This window comes from Plecotus auritus, assembly GCF_963455305.1.
Source record: "Plecotus auritus genome assembly, chromosome: 2".
Classification (NCBI taxonomy): Eukaryota; Metazoa; Chordata; class Mammalia; order Chiroptera; family Vespertilionidae; genus Plecotus; species Plecotus auritus.
Genome location: NC_137771.1, coordinates 168,558,302 through 168,576,220, shown reverse-complemented (window position 1 = coordinate 168,576,220; position 17,919 = coordinate 168,558,302). Strand labels below are relative to the sequence as shown.

Sequence of the window (17,919 nt, the reverse complement as noted above, 5' to 3'; positions counted from 1 at the left end):
GATTTTTTTTTTTTTTTACCTCTGTGATTTCCCAGTCTTGAACCTCAACAGGTTCCATAAGACAGTACAGTCATGCTGCTTGGGGGTGAAGTTTGTTTTGCCCTCGCCATAATGGCGGCCCCTGACCTCTATGGGGTTCTGCCCCAAGTCCCTTTCCTGGGTATGTCACAGAGGGAAACAGCAGTTCTACTGCAATAGCTCTTGGTTTACAGATAATATTCTCCTGGACCCAACTCCAAGGGCAGTGGGAGGCGAGTTTTGGAGTCCAAGAGACAGCAGGACTCTGTGGTTCCATTTCTTTGTCTGAAACACCACTGCTGGCTCAACAGTCCACATGATAGAACCCCATGCTTTGTCAGGCATCTGCTGACTCAGACAGTGTTTCCTCTTTTGCTGCTAGCCTTGCTGGGCTGTCTGCTCCCCCACCACCCACTATCCCCCCAATAGCTCTCTGTTCTGGCCAAAGGAAGCGCCTGCTACTGGTGGCTTTCTTGCCTCTCCTGGCAGGCCATATGTGCTTTCTTCACTTTCTTCACCTATTTATTCCTGGTTGTCCACCTTTAGATGTTTCAATGTGTGGATCTCTCAGTTATGTGTCTGTGTTGAGAAGGAATTTCTTTGTTGAATTATAGTTGGTTAACTTGTTGAAATTTCAGGGGTAGAGGATAAGAGGCTATCTCATGCCGCCATTCCTCTAATGTCACTTCCTTAGTTGTTTTGTAATTGTGACTTAGTGGCGTTGACCTTGATCCTTTCTGCTCCTTATTTTTTTGTGTGAAATCAACTTTCCTCAATGTTTGAAAGGAATCTTAGTTCAGGAAAGCTTTTTTGACTTGTCTCTTCCGTTGTTTTTTGTGTTGTGTTCAAAGATATGACTGTTGGATTTCTAAGATTTTCTTGGTTGTACCAAAACATAGTTGTGTTTAGTGGAAAATTATATTCAGTTTGTAAATTAAAATTAAATAATGTTAGTAATGAAATTCCTTATTCATATTAGGCATATTTCAAGCCCTTTGTAGCCATATATGGCTAGTTGAGAATGAATTATGTAGCACATGTATAGACCTTTTTCTTCTATTTTGGTTATCACTACTCTGCTTAATTTTCATTTCATTTCTAGACATTCTTAGTATAGGTCTGTGCATTGTAAGGCAGCCCTACTAAGTCAGTTTTGAGAGTTCAGAGGAACTAGGTTGTTCTAGCCTGTTAGTCCTTCTTACCATTGACCCCTTGCATTTACCCAATATTAGAAAATGGGCAAGTCCTGCCAATTTAAGCTGCTGTTAAGATTGGACAACTGTGTTTTCCAGTAAGTGCTTATTGGCTCTTTGGGGGTTTTCCTGTTCTCAAGGCCATCAGATGTTGCTCTATCGCTTCCTCTCGTAGACTCTAACACCAGGTCTTGTGCCTTTTGGTGGATTGTCCCTAATTGCTTATATTTTGGAGTTTGTGGGACTATCTTCCTAGTTTTATTATAAATATTATCTGAGGGTTTGGTTTTGCTATCTAGTTGTACTGTCCCTTTCTATGTGACAGACATTTTCATTTATTCATTTATGTTTTTGTGAGAGACATTTTAAAAATGCTATTATTGCTTTTATCTTCCTGAAAAATAGTTTGATAATCATTCTTTAAAAGCTGCAATATATGCAGTTCCTTTTTTGTGTTAAGAGGAAGTTGGATATTGGTAGGTATTTAGGTTGAATAAAAAAGGGAGGTGAAAGAATTAAGAGTGCTAGTTTGATTAAATAATCTTTTTTCCTTCTGTGTCTTCAGTTTGATAAAAGTTCAACAGAGATGGAAGAATTTTCAGTAATGAAGCAACAGCTCCAAGAGAAGGAGGAACTCATTAGCACTTTGCAAGGCCAACTCAGCCAGACACAGGCAGAGCAAGCTGCTCAGGTAGGGTGGAAGGTACCTCATAATCATTAGAATAAAGAATCACAAAAATCTAATGGGTTATTACATGACAAGTCAACTCAGACACCCACTTGTAAAACTGTAGTAGATGAAAGTATAAAGCTAGAGTGTTACACTAGAAATTAGAAGGTTGTGGTAGAAGAAGAATTAGAAGTGTTACTTACCTTGATGAATTTGCCATAACCTAATTGATATCTGTTTCTTAGTTTTACAGGCCCAGATATTTGATTTTAATAGCACCCAGAGATTCAGTCTCTTAGGAATTGGTTCATGTTAAGTTCAAAAGAGACTGATAGATAAACTAAAAGAAATACAAATGATAAGGTCCATTCTTTCCTTTTAATAAAATCTTAGTGGGAAGTTAAATTATAATCTATAATCAGAAGATTACTTAGTGAGTATTTAATGAGAAAGTGGTATAGTTTATGTGGTTTAATATTAAATGGAACTCTAGTATCCAGTGACATTCTTCATATTTTTTTCTTCTACCAGGACCAGAATGTTTGGACTGGTGTCCTCAACTCTTTCTCTCTGATTATTGTTCTATATTTCCAGTTTTACCACTTACCCCTATATTTTTTATTTGGGAATGCTTTTGACTCATGACACATTTCTTTTTTTCCTGAAGTGCCTTTCAGCAGATATTTACTTTATTGATAACTTGCAGTATTAGTGGTGCCTTCTCTCTGTAGATGGTCTACTGCTGTATATAGAGTTAAAACTGCATGTTCTGAAATCCTTACTTTTACCTATTAGCTTTTATTGTGTCCTTTTCATATATAAGCACTATATGCCATTTAGGATGAAAAATACAAAATATAAATTTACCAACAAGTGGCTTAAAACATGGAAAGCCAAGATATATAAACATATTAACAGATCCATCATAATGCAAGTCATTCCAAATAAGTGCATAACAACAGCAACACAGACTGAAAGTATTTTGGAGAGGTGAAAGTATTTTGGAAGGTGAGTGTGACAAGAGTTCAACAGAAACTTAGGCAAAATTGTGATGGATAGATAATGTAATATTCTTGACAAGGTAGAGGAAGGTATTCCATTTGTAGAGAATGGTATGAGTAAAGTCTCAGAGAGGAAACAGACTTTGGTACATTTATGGGAAAGGATGTGTATATGTGTTTGGCTAATGAGGGGACTTCAGTGCCTATACACTTGAAACATAGGATTCCAAGTTCATAGTGATGTCAGAATTCAGATAATCACAAAAATTTTGAAGATCTTTTCTTACCTGAAAGGAAAGCCAAGGTCAAGTCAAGGTGTCACGAATTGAGAAATCAGCAATAGTTAAGGACCAATGCAAAATGGATGCCTAAAAGCTGGTGGGCATGCTCAACCAGAGATTTTAATGAAATGAATAAGCAGGCACACACACGTGTGTGTGCAAACACATGCGTGCACACACACACAAAACCTCAAAACAGCACTGATACTGAGCAGCTCACAGTCAGTCAATATATTTTTATTTCATTGTATTAAGAACCAGTTACAAGTGAGGATGATCTAGAACTCTTCAAATAATGACAACTAAAAAGAGCTATTTGGGGAGGTGGTGTGGGTTTGGAAATACACAAAGTTCTTTGGTAGAAGCAATTCTTTGAAAATAAGTCTAGAAAGAAAGATTCAAATTTTCTGTTGCAGAGAACCCTGAATAAAATATCCATTAGTTTGAAGTTTGACTTATGAGAATTTCATTGAAACTTTTCGAGCATGAATATAACATTGAAAGAAGTATCTAGGGCTTAACAGAAATCTAACTTCACTTTGTATGTTTAATATTCTAACCTCCTTGAAACTTTAAAAAATATATAACTATTGAATACTTAAACATTTCTAGCAACCATGCAAATATAATTTTCTATCAGAATTTATATTTAGGGTGACTTCTGACTTTGATAATAGGCTTTCTGTCACATTTGGAAGTTACTGTCAGGCCTGCCTCTCTTCCAACATTATCAACTTTGACATTCAAACTTTAATTAGAAGAACCTATTGTTTATCAGTTCTCAGTGTCAATCTTTGGAGAATAGTGTGTGAGTTTTGTTTGTGATATTTGGGGAGTGTAACTTGTATAGTTTCTCTGGTGTGTGTCTTTAGTTGAGTTCCATGCAGCAGGTGGTCCGAGAGAAAGATGCCCGCTTTGAAACACAAGTTCGTCTTCATGAAGATGAGCTTCTTCAGTTAGTAACCCAGGCAGATGTGGAAACAGAGATGCAACAGGTGTGTTGCTAAAACTTAGTAGAATGACTGTCATTTTGGTTAACATTTAATTAAATTGTCACAGCCATTTTTCACCATTACCCACTGCTCTTCACATGATCTTAGCGTGCTCCTTAATTGGCTTCTTTTTGGTGTCCTTGTCTTCTGTTGCATATTGATTATTTTTTTCTTATCCTTACCTTTAACCAGGTTGTTGGTACTCAAAAGCTGAGTTTAATTGGCAAATGTATGTGGTAGTCAGAAATTGGTTTCCCTTCGGTTTGCTGAACATAAGCTATTACCTATGTGCATTAAAAACCTGATCCAAAGCTTCAAATCAATGAAGCCAGTTTTAAATGTTCAAAAATTAAATTCAAATAGGATTGATTTTGAAACCATGAAGTCTTTCATCAAGTCAGTATTTTTAAAAAATTTTATTTAATCTCTTTTGAGAATTGGCTTCATTGATTTTGAGCTTTTCAACTACTAACTCAAAGGTATTTGTTTCTGTTTAGTGTGTAGTGCAGTGTGGTACCTAAAGGGACTCCAGTGGCCTTTCATGATTGATCCATTTAATTATTTTGAGTGAAAACTTTTTCCAAGTTCTAAGCAGTCCTTCAGAATACACCAGGTTTCAGAAATCGACACTTTTTAAAGTAGAATATTAATGTATACAAGTATCATAGATTTATTCATTCAGCAAATGTTTATTGAGTGCATGTCCCGTGCATGACACTAGAAGAAAAATGGTTCTTGCCTGCAGAGAATGTTTTCTTTGTTGAGTGAGATATATATGTACCTGTATTACTTAGGTACAGGACATTGACTATATATAATTTTAAACAGTGGATGTGTATCATTTTCTTTAATTATTAGAAAGGCTCCCTAATTCAGGTACTTGCTTGCGTCTCAGTTTGTTGGTTGTCAGTGCTCTGGAAGAGACCTTTTTCGAGATTCTTTCTTGCTGCTGGTTGGGGAGCATGGCATGCTGGTGTCCCACTCTTTAATCTGTCATCCTCAATGTCCAAAAATCTTAAGTGCACAAATATTCATGACATTTTGAAAGGTAAGCAGATAATAGTGCTCATGTGTTAGCACATTATGTCTAAAATGTTTTCTTCTCAGAAACTGCGGGTACTACAGAGGAAGCTTGAAGAGCATGAAGAAGCCTTGTTGGGCCGTGCTCAGGTTGTGGACCTGCTGCAACAGGAGCTGACTGCTGCCGAACAGAGAAACCAGGTACTGCCTTCTGATCTCTACTGCCTGCCTCGGCACTACTACACATTTCTACTTTAGTTTGCCAGGCAGCAGGTATAAGGTTTTGTTACAAGTTTTCAGAGAATTGATGGCATTTATTCATTCTTTCAACAAATTCCCTGTGGTGGTGATTCATAGTAAGCAAAACAGATACAGTACAGTTTTTTCCCTCGTGAAGCTTACATTTAACGTATTTTTAAATTTAATATTTCCTGTAATTTGTTTCTTTTTTTACTTTATTTTTATTGTTGACAGATATGCCCATTTACTCCCCACCTTTGCCCACCTCCAGCCAGCTCCCTCCTCCCTCTTCTCTTTGCCCATCACTACACTGTTGTCTGTGAGCTATGTATATGTGTTCTTTGGCTAATCCCTTCACCTTCTTTCATCCAGTCCCCTCCTCCCCTCTGCCCTATGAACTTACATTTCATATGTTTCTTTGCTGTTCTTTTCCTTTGTGATTTTAGACCTAGGGTCTTATTTTCTCTAGAATGTCATATGTTCCTCTGGTGATTCTTTTCTATCAGTGTACCTCTTCTCTGCCTTGAATGATTCTTGTGCTTTATGTACTGTCCCTTCTTTGTTTTTGCTGGTTGACTTTCTGTTGGATTGAATTAATCCCACCATTTTGTAATATTCCCTTGAATCTAAAGGTGATAAAGGATGCTGATGTTCTAAGATCTTAAACTCAAGTATTCCATTCCATGACTGTAACCCACCTTATTGTTCTCTTTCTTAGACTTTCCTAACCTTTCTTCTCATTGAGGTTCCTTGATCCTTTCAGTTTGTTTCCTTAATATTAGTTCTTTTTGGCCTCTATTTTTTGCCTGTCCAGTATAGACCCATGTTCAACTATTTTGGCTATTCTTCTACCAGCCCTTGGATTCCTTGTGTCTCTGCCCTATCACATTTAAAAAGCCACATTGTAATGTAGAATTGGTGTCACAGTTCACATTCTCTGCTTGTTCACCTGAGTGCAGACGCTGCTGGAGAAAGTCAGGCATCTCCTTTTTTCTTAATTTTCAACTCTTTTTAAGAAGGACTTTCTTGCATAGAAACATGTTCCCTTATCTCCAATCCTAACAAAAGCCATACCCTGACACTGAGGCCCCTCTCTGGCTGTCATCAGATAATCAGGTTCAAATCCCAGTTATGTCACTTACTAGATTGGTACTCTATAGATGATTGCATATATGTGACTTTTGGTAAATTTCCCTCCTTCTCTGCTCCTTTTAATACCTTTTAAGTATCTCTTTCGTGGTGTCTATAATTTTGCATTATAATGATCTAAGTGTGACTCTCCCACTGAACTCTGAGTTCCTTGAAGGCTGGGACTGGATTCATTCATTCATTCATTCATTCATTTTTTTTTAAAATATATTTTATTGATATTTTACAGAGAGGAAGAGAGAGGGATAGAGAGTTAGAAACATCGATGAGAGAGAAACATCGATCAGCTGCCTCCTGCACACCTCCCACTGGGGATGTGCCCGCAACCAAGGTACATGCCCTTGACCGGAATCGAACCCGGGACCCTTCAGTCCGCAGGCCGACGCTCTATCCACTGAGCCAAACCGGTTTTGGCTCATTCATTTATTCATTGTTTTTTTGAGTACCATGTACTCAAAATACCATATACTGTGCTATGTGCTAGAGAGCAATGTTGATAAAACAGATACAGTCTCTTTCTCTTATTGATTTTATTTTGTATTGGGAGAGACAGAAATTAAAAGATAATGACTCAAATAAATATATACAGTTAATGGCACAAATAAATACAAACTGTCAAAAGTATCAAGAAGCAAACATTGAGGGTCTTACACAGTTGTAGGTTTGGTGCTGAGTGTCTAGCCCATGCTTCACCTAGAAGAGGCACTTCCCTTTGCTTATTGAGATGAAAGAATGAATTTATGGTTCAGGAGACTTTGTCTTTTTTTCTTAGGTTCTCTCTCAGCAGTTACAGCAGATAGAAGCTGAGCATAATACTTTAAGAAACACTGTGGAAACAGAAAGACAGGAGTCCAAGATTCTGATGGAAAAGATGGACCTTGAAGTGGCAGAGAGAAAATTATCCTTTCATAACCTGCAGGAAGAAATGCGTCATCTACTGGAACAGCTTGAGCAAGCAGGTCAAGCGCAGGCTGAACTTCAGTCCCGGTACAGTGCTTTGGAGCAGAAGCACAAAACAGAAATGGAAGAGAAGACCTCTCACATTTTGAGTCTTCAGAAGATTGAGCAAGAACTACACTCTGCCTGTGATGCTCTAAAGGATGAAAATTCAAAGCTTCTCCAAGAGAAGAGTGAGCAGGCACTTCATTCAGCCCAGGCCATTCAGCAGCTGGAAGGTCAGTGTTTGATTGCTTTTGAAGCTCACTTGTCCAGAACTTGAGTGCTCCTACTTCAGAATTTTAGGGTTAATGGCATCATTTACTCAAACCAATTGAATCAGTAGAATAATTTTCTCCTGTCTCTGAGGAAAATTATAATCTTGCTTAATACTATAATTATCATTACAGTACTAAAAACTACTGATAATGATATGTCAGATATTTAAAGAAATGCTATGTGAAATATGACTGGGGTCTGAAGGATTCAGTGACTGAATTGAGTAGGATTTGAATTAATTTGTGGATAACTTAGGCCAGATCTAGGTGCATAGATAAGGGGACATGGATCTGAATGCTTTTCTTATAATTGAAAATTTCTTTTTAAAGAAAACTTTTATCCTTTATGAAGGTTTAAGAAAACATTTTTTGAAAAAAATGTTGTTATAATAAGAGACGCCTCCAATTTAGTTTAATTCTAATAGATTGGCACATTCGTAAAGAAAAGAATTAAGTTGAAGGTCTGTATTGAAGAACTGAACATTAACTAAAAAGCCTTGAGGCGCATAACATGGGAACGGTGTGTTACAAGCACACTGCCCTCTTAAGTGAACCACGTTCATGTTTAAAACTGCTATAAAATCTCCATGGGCTTTATAACACTTCAGTGAAGAGTAAAGAAATAAAACAAAAAATGCCATGTAGGCCTGTTTTATTTTACCTTTGAAGCAAGGGCCTTACTGGGGATGCCTTTTGGTCCTTGAGATCATTTAAACAGTTTAAAAAAATGTTGTCATTGGTGGCATAATTGTAATTAAGAAAACTAAACAGCATATAATGTATCCCTAGAAAATAATAACTCACTAAGTTTCAGACTTGAGGCAGAGATTATTTCTATTTATTTTCTTTTCCTTAGATCAACTCGAGCAAAAATCCAAGGAAATTAGCCAATTTCTAAATAAACCAACTTTGCAGAATGATGAAACGGCAACTCAGACTTCTTTCCCAGATATTTATAATGAAGGTGCACAGGTAATTAAATGTACATTTTTTATGAATATGGTCTATTTGTGGTTGGGTGTTCTAATGAGAATTTATTCCAGAAGGCAGTATAATAAACCTTCTGTCCTTTAGGCCTGATAAAATGCTTTTTTGGAAGGAATCAGGAAAGACATTAATTTAGTGTCTCAGCAACAAATAATGAGAAAAAAGTAGATAACAAGCACCATGATCTCAGGAGCCCTTCTGATTCTAAGATCTTAAAAGTCTCTATTGGAGAGTAATCATTTCTTTTTTAATCTATAATCAGTTTTCTCAGTTGAGAAGGCAATTTCATTTTTGGTAGGTTGAGATTTGATCAGGTTTAATGCATGCATTTTAGCCTAACCAAATTTATTAGTGTATTATAGAAATCATAATGTTCTCATTAATTAACAGTAAAACATTTAATTACCAAGTGGCTGTTGATTGGCCAGTATTTTCTTTCTACCTTCTATAAAAATTTTTTGTGGGAAATTAGCTTATAATCACAAGAAGGCTGCTAATTGAGCATGAATATTAGAACAAAGGGAGTTAGCTTGATGATCTTAATTAGCTAGTGTCAAACTAGGATACTTGGATTCATTCATCTCCATGTATAAAGATAAGAATATATCTTTCCAAACTGACAGACATATTGTCTAGCAGATTCCCATGTTCCCTGGGCAGTACTGTGCACTGCTTAAAACTTTTGCTTCCTGGTTTCTAGCATCTAGGCTTTTCAATCTCTTCTATTCTTTTATTCTCAACTTTTTCCTCCAATGTTTTGTTAAGACATTTTAAACAATTCAAAAAAATTGAAAGGACATGAGTATACCCAACATCAAGATTCTGTCACTAACATCTTACTGTATTTGCTTTACCAAATTTCCATTTATCAATCCAGTGATTCATCTTATTTTTTTACACATTTTATGGTAAGTTCTGTATACTTTTCTCTAAATATCTCAGCATGCATATCATTGACTAGATTTTAATATTTGTTTATAGTTCTTTTGAGGATTTATAAAACATGAAATGTAAAAATATTAAGTATACCATTCATTGAGTTTTGGTAAATGCATAACATGTGTTATCCAAATCCTTAACAAGATATATTATTACGATAGTATCCTCATACCCTTTTTTTTTTAATTGGGGTTACATTGGTTAATAAAATTAAATAGGTTTCAACTCATATCATTTTGCAGTCAATCCTACCCTTCCTCTCCAGAGACAATGAGTGTTCAGTTTTTCATATAGAATGATTATGCCTGTTTTACAACATCATATTAATGTAACCATATATATGTGCTTTTTTGTGTAAAGCTTCTTTCTTTCACTTAGCATATTTTGAGATTCATCCATATTGTTCCATTTGTTATAATTTATTCTTTTATATTGCTGAAAAGTATTCCATTTTATGAATATACTGTATTTTCCTTTTGCATGATTGGACTATAATTTCCTTGATAATTTGATGTTTTTTGCATTTTATTTTCATTTATCTATTGATTTTCCTTTTAAACAGCTTGAATAGAGGTGTAATTTACATACAGTAATATGCACACTTTTAAAGTATACAATTTGATAAATTTTGGCATATGCATTAAACCATCACCACTATAAACAGCATGAACATACTCATTACCAGGTCCCCCTGTTAATTTCTTCTTCACATCTCTCCCTACCCAGGCAACCTCTGATCTTCTTTCTGTCATATAGCTTAGTTTGTGTTTTTTAGGATTTTACATAAATTGTATATTCTTTTTACTTTTTTCTGGTTCCTTTTGTTCAGCATACTTATTTTTTTAAAAAATATATTTTATTGATTTTTTACAGAGAGAAAGGGAGAGGGAGAGAGAGTTAGAAATATCGATGAGAGAGAAACATTGATCAGCTGCCTCCTGCACACCCCCTACTGGGGATATGCCTGCAACCAAGGTACATGCCCTTGACTGGAATCGAACCTGGGACTCTTGAGTCCGCAGGCTGACGCTCTATCCACTGAGCCAAACCAGTCAGGGCGTTCAGCATACTTATTTTGAGACTCATCCTATTATGTGTGTAGCAATAATTCATTCCTTTGTATAATTGAGGATATTATACATACATACCACAATTTATCCATTTATTGTTGGACAAATTTGGATGGTTGACAGCTTTTGACAATTATGAATAAAGCTTCTGTGTATGTTCTTTTGTAAATCTTTGTTTGAACCTATGCTTGCTTTATTCTTGGTAAATAACTAGAAGTGGAATGCCTAGATCAATGGGAAATATTTGGAAGGTTTTAAGACACTGTCAGACTGTTTTCCAAAGTGGTTGTACCATTTTACATTCCCACCAGCAGTGAGTGAGAGTTGCAAGATAAACTTCACTTTGTAATAATACATTATCCTTCTATTTTGTTGGATTCAATTTACTAAAACTTTGTTTTAAAATTTTGCATTTATGTTCATGAGGAATATTAGGGTTTTGTTGTGTGTTTTTTTTCTTTAATCTTGTTGAAAGTACTCCTCTTTCCCCCCCCCCCATAGAATCCCTCCAGCCCTTCCCTATCCCCCGCCCCAGCTCTTCACTACCCTAGTGTCCGTGTCCATGGGCTATGCATATATGCATACAAGTTCTTTGGATGATTACCCCACCCCACACCTTCCCTCTGAGATTCCACACTCTGTTCCATGCTTCCATGTCTCTGGATCCACTCTGTTCATCAGTTTATTTTGTTAATAAGATTCCACATATGAGTGAGATCATGTGATACTTGTCTTTCTCTGACTGACTTATTTCACTTAGCATAATACTCTCCAGGTCCCTCCATGCTGTCTCAAAGGATAAGAGATTCTGCTGCATAGTATTCCATGGTATAAATGTACCACAGCTACTTTTTTTAAAATATATTTTTATTGATTTCAGAGAGGGAGAGAGAGAAACATCAATGGTGAGAGAGAATCATTGATTGATTGCCTCCTGCACACCCCCCACTTGGGATCAGCCCGCAACCCAGGCACATGCCCTTGACCAGAATTGAACCCAGGACTCGTCATTCCGCAGGCCCATGCTCCATCCACTGAGCCAAACCAACCAGGGCTGTACCACAGCTTTTTTATCCACTCGTCTAGTGATGGGCAATTGGGCTGTTTCCAGATCTTAGCTATTGCACATTATGCTGCTATGAACATAGGGATGCATACATTCTTTCTGATTGGTGTTTTTGGTTTCTTAGGACATAAGGAATATTAGTTTGCCTATAGTTTTCTTAATATCTTTTTCTGGTGTTGCTGAATGAGTAATGCTGGCCTTTTGGAATGAATTGGGAAGTTGTCCTTTCTCTTTCGTTTTTTTTAAAGTTTTGTGAATAGTTAGTATTATTTCTTTCTTAAATTTTTGGTGAAAATTCACCAGTGAAACCAACTAGTCCTGAAGTTTTCTTTGCAGGAGCATATTTCTGTACAAATTATATTTGTTCTATATCTTGTAGAAAAATTGTTCATTTTATCTAAAATCTCATTTATTAGGCATAAAGTTATTCAGATAGTTCCTAATTATCCTTTTGATGTCAGTAGAATCTGTAGTGATGTCGGCTCTCCCATTCTTGATATTGGTAATTTGTGTTTTCTTTCTTATTACAGGTTAGACTGCTCAGAGGTTTAACTACTTTACTGATCTAAAAAACAGCTTTGGCTTTATTGATTCTCTGTTTTTTCTATTTTTATTTTATTGGTTTATACTTTGATCTTTGTTATTTCCTTCTTCTGTTTACTTTGGATTTGTTTTCTTCTTAGCTTCTTAAGGTGTTATCTGAGACCATTAGTTTGAGGCCTTTCTTATTTCTAATACTAGAGGCCTGGTGCCTGAATTCATGCACCAATGGGGTCCCTTGGCCTGGCCTGCAGGATCAGGACAAAACCAGCTCTCTTGACATCCCCTGAGGGGTCCCAGATTGCGAGAGGGTGCAGGCCAGGCCAAGGGACCCCACTGTTGCACGATCAGGGCTGGGGAGGGACGTGGGAGGTTGGCCAGCCAGGGAGGGACCGCGGGAGGGCTCCAGGGTATGTCCAGCCCATCTCGCTCAGTCCCAATTGGCCGGACCCCAGCAGCAAGCTCACCTACCGGTTGGAGCATCTTCCCCCTGGTGGTTAGTACACGTCATAGCGAGCAGTTGAGCAACCTTAGCATATCATTAGCATATTACGCTTTGATTGGTTAAACGGCCGACTAGACACTTAGCATATTAGGCTTTTATTATATAGGACTAGAGGCCCAGTGCACAAAATTCGTGCACGGGGAGGGGGGGTCCCTCAGCCCAGCCTGTACCCTCTTGCAGTCCAGGACTGCTGGCTCCTAACCGCTTGCCTGCCTGCCTGATTGCCTGATCGCCCCTAACCACCTCTGCCTGCTGGCCTGATGACCCCCTAACCTCCTCTGCCTGCCAGCCTGATGACCCCTGACTGTTCCCCTGCCAGCCTGATCACCCCCAACTGCTCCCCTACCGGCCTGATCGCCCCCTAACTGCTCCCCAGCCGGCCTGATCGCCCCTAACTGCTCTCCCCTGCTGGCCTGATTGCCCCCTAACTGCTCTCCCCTAACCGCCTCTCTCTCGGCCCCCGCCACCGTGGCTTTGTCCGGAAGGATGCCCAGAAGATGTCCAGTCTAATTAGCATATTACCCTTTTATTAATATAGATAGCATTTTGTACTATCAGTGTCCCCCTGAACTCTGCTTTAGCAGCATCCCTCAAATTTATTTTCACTCAGTTTGCAATACAAATATACCTTTTTATTTCTTTTTTGCCCTCTGGGTTATTAAGTTTTCAAATATTTGTAGGTGATATGTTTAGAGGTCTTTCTGATTTTTAATTTAATTCCAGAGTACCTATTTTATATGACTTGAATCTTTTAGAATTGTTTGAGACTTGTCTCATGGTCCTGAATATTGTCTATTTTAAATGTCCCAGGTATACTTGAAAATAATGTATAGGCTTGTTGGCTGAGTGTTCTATAAATCTCAGTCATGTTGGTTGATAGTGTTGTTCAAGTGTACTATATCCTTGTTGCTTTTTTGCCTACTTGTTCTCTCAATTATTAAGATGATTATTGAAATCTCAGACTATAGTTGTGGATTTATCTATGTCTCCTTTATAGTTCTATCAGTTTTGTATTATGTATTTTCAATCTGTGTTATTAGGGATATAAACATTTAGGATTTTTATGTCTGTGTGTGTGTGTGTGTGTGTGTGTGTGTGTGTTTTAATTACAGTTGACATTCAATGTTTTCTTGGTTTCAGATGTGCAGCATAGTGGTTAGACATTTGTATAAGTTGCGAACTGACAACAATCTCCCCATGCACAACCCTCCCCCTACCCTTTAAGTCTAGCACTTACCTGGCACCATACATAGTTATTACAGTATTATTAACTATATTCCCTATGCTGTACTTTATATCTCTGTGACTATATTGTAACTGCCAATTTGTACTTCTTAATCTCTTCATATTTTCCACCCAGCTCCCCAAGCTCCCCTCCATCTATTTGTTCTCTGTATCTATTATTTTTATGTCTTTTTTATTGTGACCCATTTATCGTTATGAAATTACCTTCTTTATCTCTGGTGACATTCTTTGCTATGAGATGTACTTTTGTCTGATATTAATTTAGCTACTCTATTTTTCCTTTGATTACTGTTAATGTGATGCATCTTTTTAACAATATACATCCTTAACCATTCAGTCTTCTTAGAGTTAATACTGTTCCACTCCCCTTAAAATGTAGAAATCTTAGCCGAAACCGGTTTGGCTCAATGGATAGAGCGTCAGCCTGCGGACTGAAAGGTCCCAGGTTCGATTCCGGTCAAGGGCACGTACCTTGGTTGCGGGCACATCCCCAGTAGGAGGTGTGCAGGAGGCAGCTGATCGATGTTTCTCTTTCATCGATGTTTCTAACTCTCTATCCCTCTCCCTTCCTCTCTGTAAAATATCAATAAAATATATTTTAAAAAAAATGTAGAAATCTTATAATCATAAACCCTTGTGCTATTTTTTTTCTTTATTGATTAAGATATTACATGTGTCCTTATCCCCTTGTGCTATTCTTTATGCTATAGGTGCTGTATGTATTATATTAACAAAAGTTAGAAATCCCAGATCATAATTTCAACATTAAGACTTTTCTTTCTGCCCTAACCGGTTTCGCTGAATGGATAGAGCGTTGGCCTGTGAACTGAAGGGATCCTAGGTTCAATTCCAGTCAAGGGCATGTACCTTGGTTGCGGGCACAGCTGATTGATGTTTCTTTCTCATCGATGTTTCTAACTCTCTATCCTTCTCCCTTCCTCTCTGTAAAAAAATCAATAAAATATGTATTTTTTTAAAAAAGGACTTTTCTTTCTATCCTTGTTTCATGTACTTAGTCATGGTTTTCTTTGTAATTTTATTCCCCAGCTTTTATTAAGTTTCTTACATGTATAAATTTATGTTTGGGGACATTTTGGCCATTATTTTTTCCAATAATTTTCGTGCCCATTTTGCCCTTTGTCTTTCTATGGAAATCTTTACTAAGACTTCTGATTTTTTCATTCATTATAATGATATCTTTCTTTATGTCCTGAGATACTTATAATCATAGATCTTTAAAAATCATTGTCTGCTAATTCCAAAATCTGTATCATTTTGTACTTGGTCTCTGTTGATTATATTTGTTTGCTTGTTCTGAGAATTGGTCACATTTCCCATTTCTTTGTTTGATAAGTGATTTTGTATTGAATATTATGAGTGCTTTTTTCACAAGACTCTCCTGTTATTTCTAAAATCTGAGGAGTTTTGATTACTTTTTATCAGCCAGTAATTTGGACTCAAACCACAAACTCTGGCCTATGGTAGGCAGCCACTCAAAACTTGATTGTATTATTTTTGTCTTAGCTGTTTCAAGTCAGCCCTGCAAATGCGCAGGTCATTGTTCATACTTGATATATAGAATTTAGGGCTCCCATAAATTTGTCCCAAAGTCTGTTGCCTCATTCCTCAAGCCAGAAACACCTATGGCTTTTCTGTGTTTCACCTGCCCTATATAAAGCAAATTGGGAACTTCCCTCAGGATAAAAGCCATAAAATCCTTACACTCATCTCTTGTCATTTCTTTAAGCATGAAATGAAGGTTTAGGGCTAAGTGAGCTATAAAGACACTCAAGGCTCAAAAATTCTACAATTTTCTGAACAATATATAGAATAATCCCCTTGGAGAAGAAAAATATATAAAAAGACATAAAACTAAAGGTGTGGCATAATTTGATATTTGTCTGTCATTAGAAAAAGCAAACAATGCATATGCATAAATGAAACACTAGCGAAAAACAATTGTGGCTCTTCTTCCTTTCCTAAGGGGTACATATTACTTTGCCGATGTTCTTCCTTGAGAGCTTCTCTTTATGTTCAGTCTCCTGGAGAGTGACCTTGTTATCAGGTGGCATTAGTCTAATTTTGTGATGTTATGTATTTGTGGGCCTGAAAATGTTCTTTTCTATGCAATAGACTTGGGATTTCTGTCTTTGTAATCCAGGCTTCAGTTTTACATTCAAAAACCAATGAACTAGAAGCTTGTGTGAAATATTTTTCTCCCTAGAAAAAATATTCTTTAATAATTACTTAAGCAATAAGTAGATGCTCTTTTTTTTAAATGTATTTTTTTTTTTTTTATTGATTTCAGAGAGGAAGGGAGAGGAAGAGAGAGATAGAAACATCAATGATGAGAGAGAATCATTGATCGGCTGCCTCCTACATGCCCTCTACTGGGGATTGAGCCCACAATCCGGGCATGTGCTGTGACAGGGAATCGAACCATGACCTTCTAGTAAGTTCATAGCTTTATGTTCAACCACTGAGCCATGCCGTCTGGGCAGTAATGCTACTTTTAACATGTTTTCATGGCTGAAGAACTTTTAGAAGACAAAAATGCTTGAGGCTATCTGGCACTAGTATGAGAGTTTTTCACTGGAGATAAATTTGTTGTTTTTCTACAATTTAGGTGATCACTGAGGAGAATATTGCCTTTTTGCAGAAGAGAGTGGCAGAACTAGAGAAGGAAAAGGGAGCCTTGCTCCTTAGTTCCATAGAACTGGAGGAACTGAAAGCTGAGAATGGTATGTATAAATGAAAACCATAATTCTATCTTCTTAACCCACAAGTGCTTCTACTTTTACCATGATATGTATATAATATATAGATTCTCTGATTATTCGATAATAAAGATCTTACTTAGATATCTGAGCAGGTGGTTATTGAAGATAGGATTAACATACATTTAAATAATTTAAACACAAAGCCAATGTTTACTATAACTTCTTTTTTACGATTTCCTTTTTTTATAATTTTTTTATTGTTTAAAGTATTACATGTAATAGTACATATATCTCCTTTTTTTCCCCATTGACCTTCCCCTAGCCTCCCCTCCCTACTGTCGCATGCCCTCATCCCACCCCCCCAAGTATCTTGTGTCCATTTGTTGTGCTTATATGCATGCATACAAGTCCTTTGGTTGATCTCTTTCCCCCCCTCCCCAGCACTCCTCTGCTTTCCCACTGTAAATTGACAGTCTGTTTGGTGCTTTACTGCCTCTGTATCTATCCTTTTGTTCATCAGGTTATAATCTTTATTTTCCATAAATGAGTGAGATCGTTTGGTATTTTTCTTTCATTGCCTGGCTTATTTCAGTTAACATAATGCTCCCCAGGTCCATCCATGCTGCTGCAAATGGTAAGAATTCCTTCTTTTTTATAGCAGCGTAGTATTCCATTGTGTAGATGTACCATAGTTTTCTAATCCACTCAGCTGCTGATGAGCATTTGGGCTGTTTCCAAATCTTAGCTGTGGTGAATTGTGCTGCTATGAACATAGGGGTGCATATGTGCTTTCTAACTGGTGTTTCTAGTTTCTTGGGATATATTCCTAGAAGTGGGATCACTGGGTCAAATGGGAGTTCCATTTTTAGTTTTTTGAGGAAACTCCGTACTGTTCTCCACAGCGGCTGCACCAGTCTGCATTCCCACCAGCAGTGCACGAGGGTTCCTTTTTCTCCGCATCCTCGCCAGTACTTGTCGTTTGTTGATTTGTTGATGGTTGCCATTCTCACAGGTGTAAGATGGTACCGCATTGTTGTTTTGATTTGCATCTCTCGGATGATTAGTGACT

At 37.2% G+C, this 17,919-nt stretch overlaps 1 protein-coding gene across 6 annotated transcripts in view; it reads left to right on the top strand.

Moving 5' to 3' along the window:
- GOLGB1 (golgin B1) overlaps positions 1-17,919 on the top strand; it is a 115,891-nt gene that overhangs the window by 37,850 nt on the left and 60,122 nt on the right. For 2 of the 6 annotated variants that reach the window (XM_080654148.1, XM_080654151.1), the window contains 6 exons: positions 1,777-1,902; positions 4,036-4,158; positions 5,263-5,376; positions 7,337-7,739; positions 8,635-8,750; positions 16,757-16,871. In XM_080654148.1, the coding sequence (XP_080510274.1) occupies positions 1,777-1,902; positions 4,036-4,158; positions 5,263-5,376; positions 7,337-7,739; positions 8,635-8,750; positions 16,757-16,871 (997 nt within the window). The remainder of the gene's footprint in view (positions 1-1,776; positions 1,903-4,035; positions 4,159-5,262; positions 5,377-7,336; positions 7,740-8,634; positions 8,751-16,756; positions 16,872-17,919) is intronic. The other 4 variants (XM_080654152.1, XM_080654153.1, XM_080654149.1 and 1 more) reach the window with 3 other exon arrangements.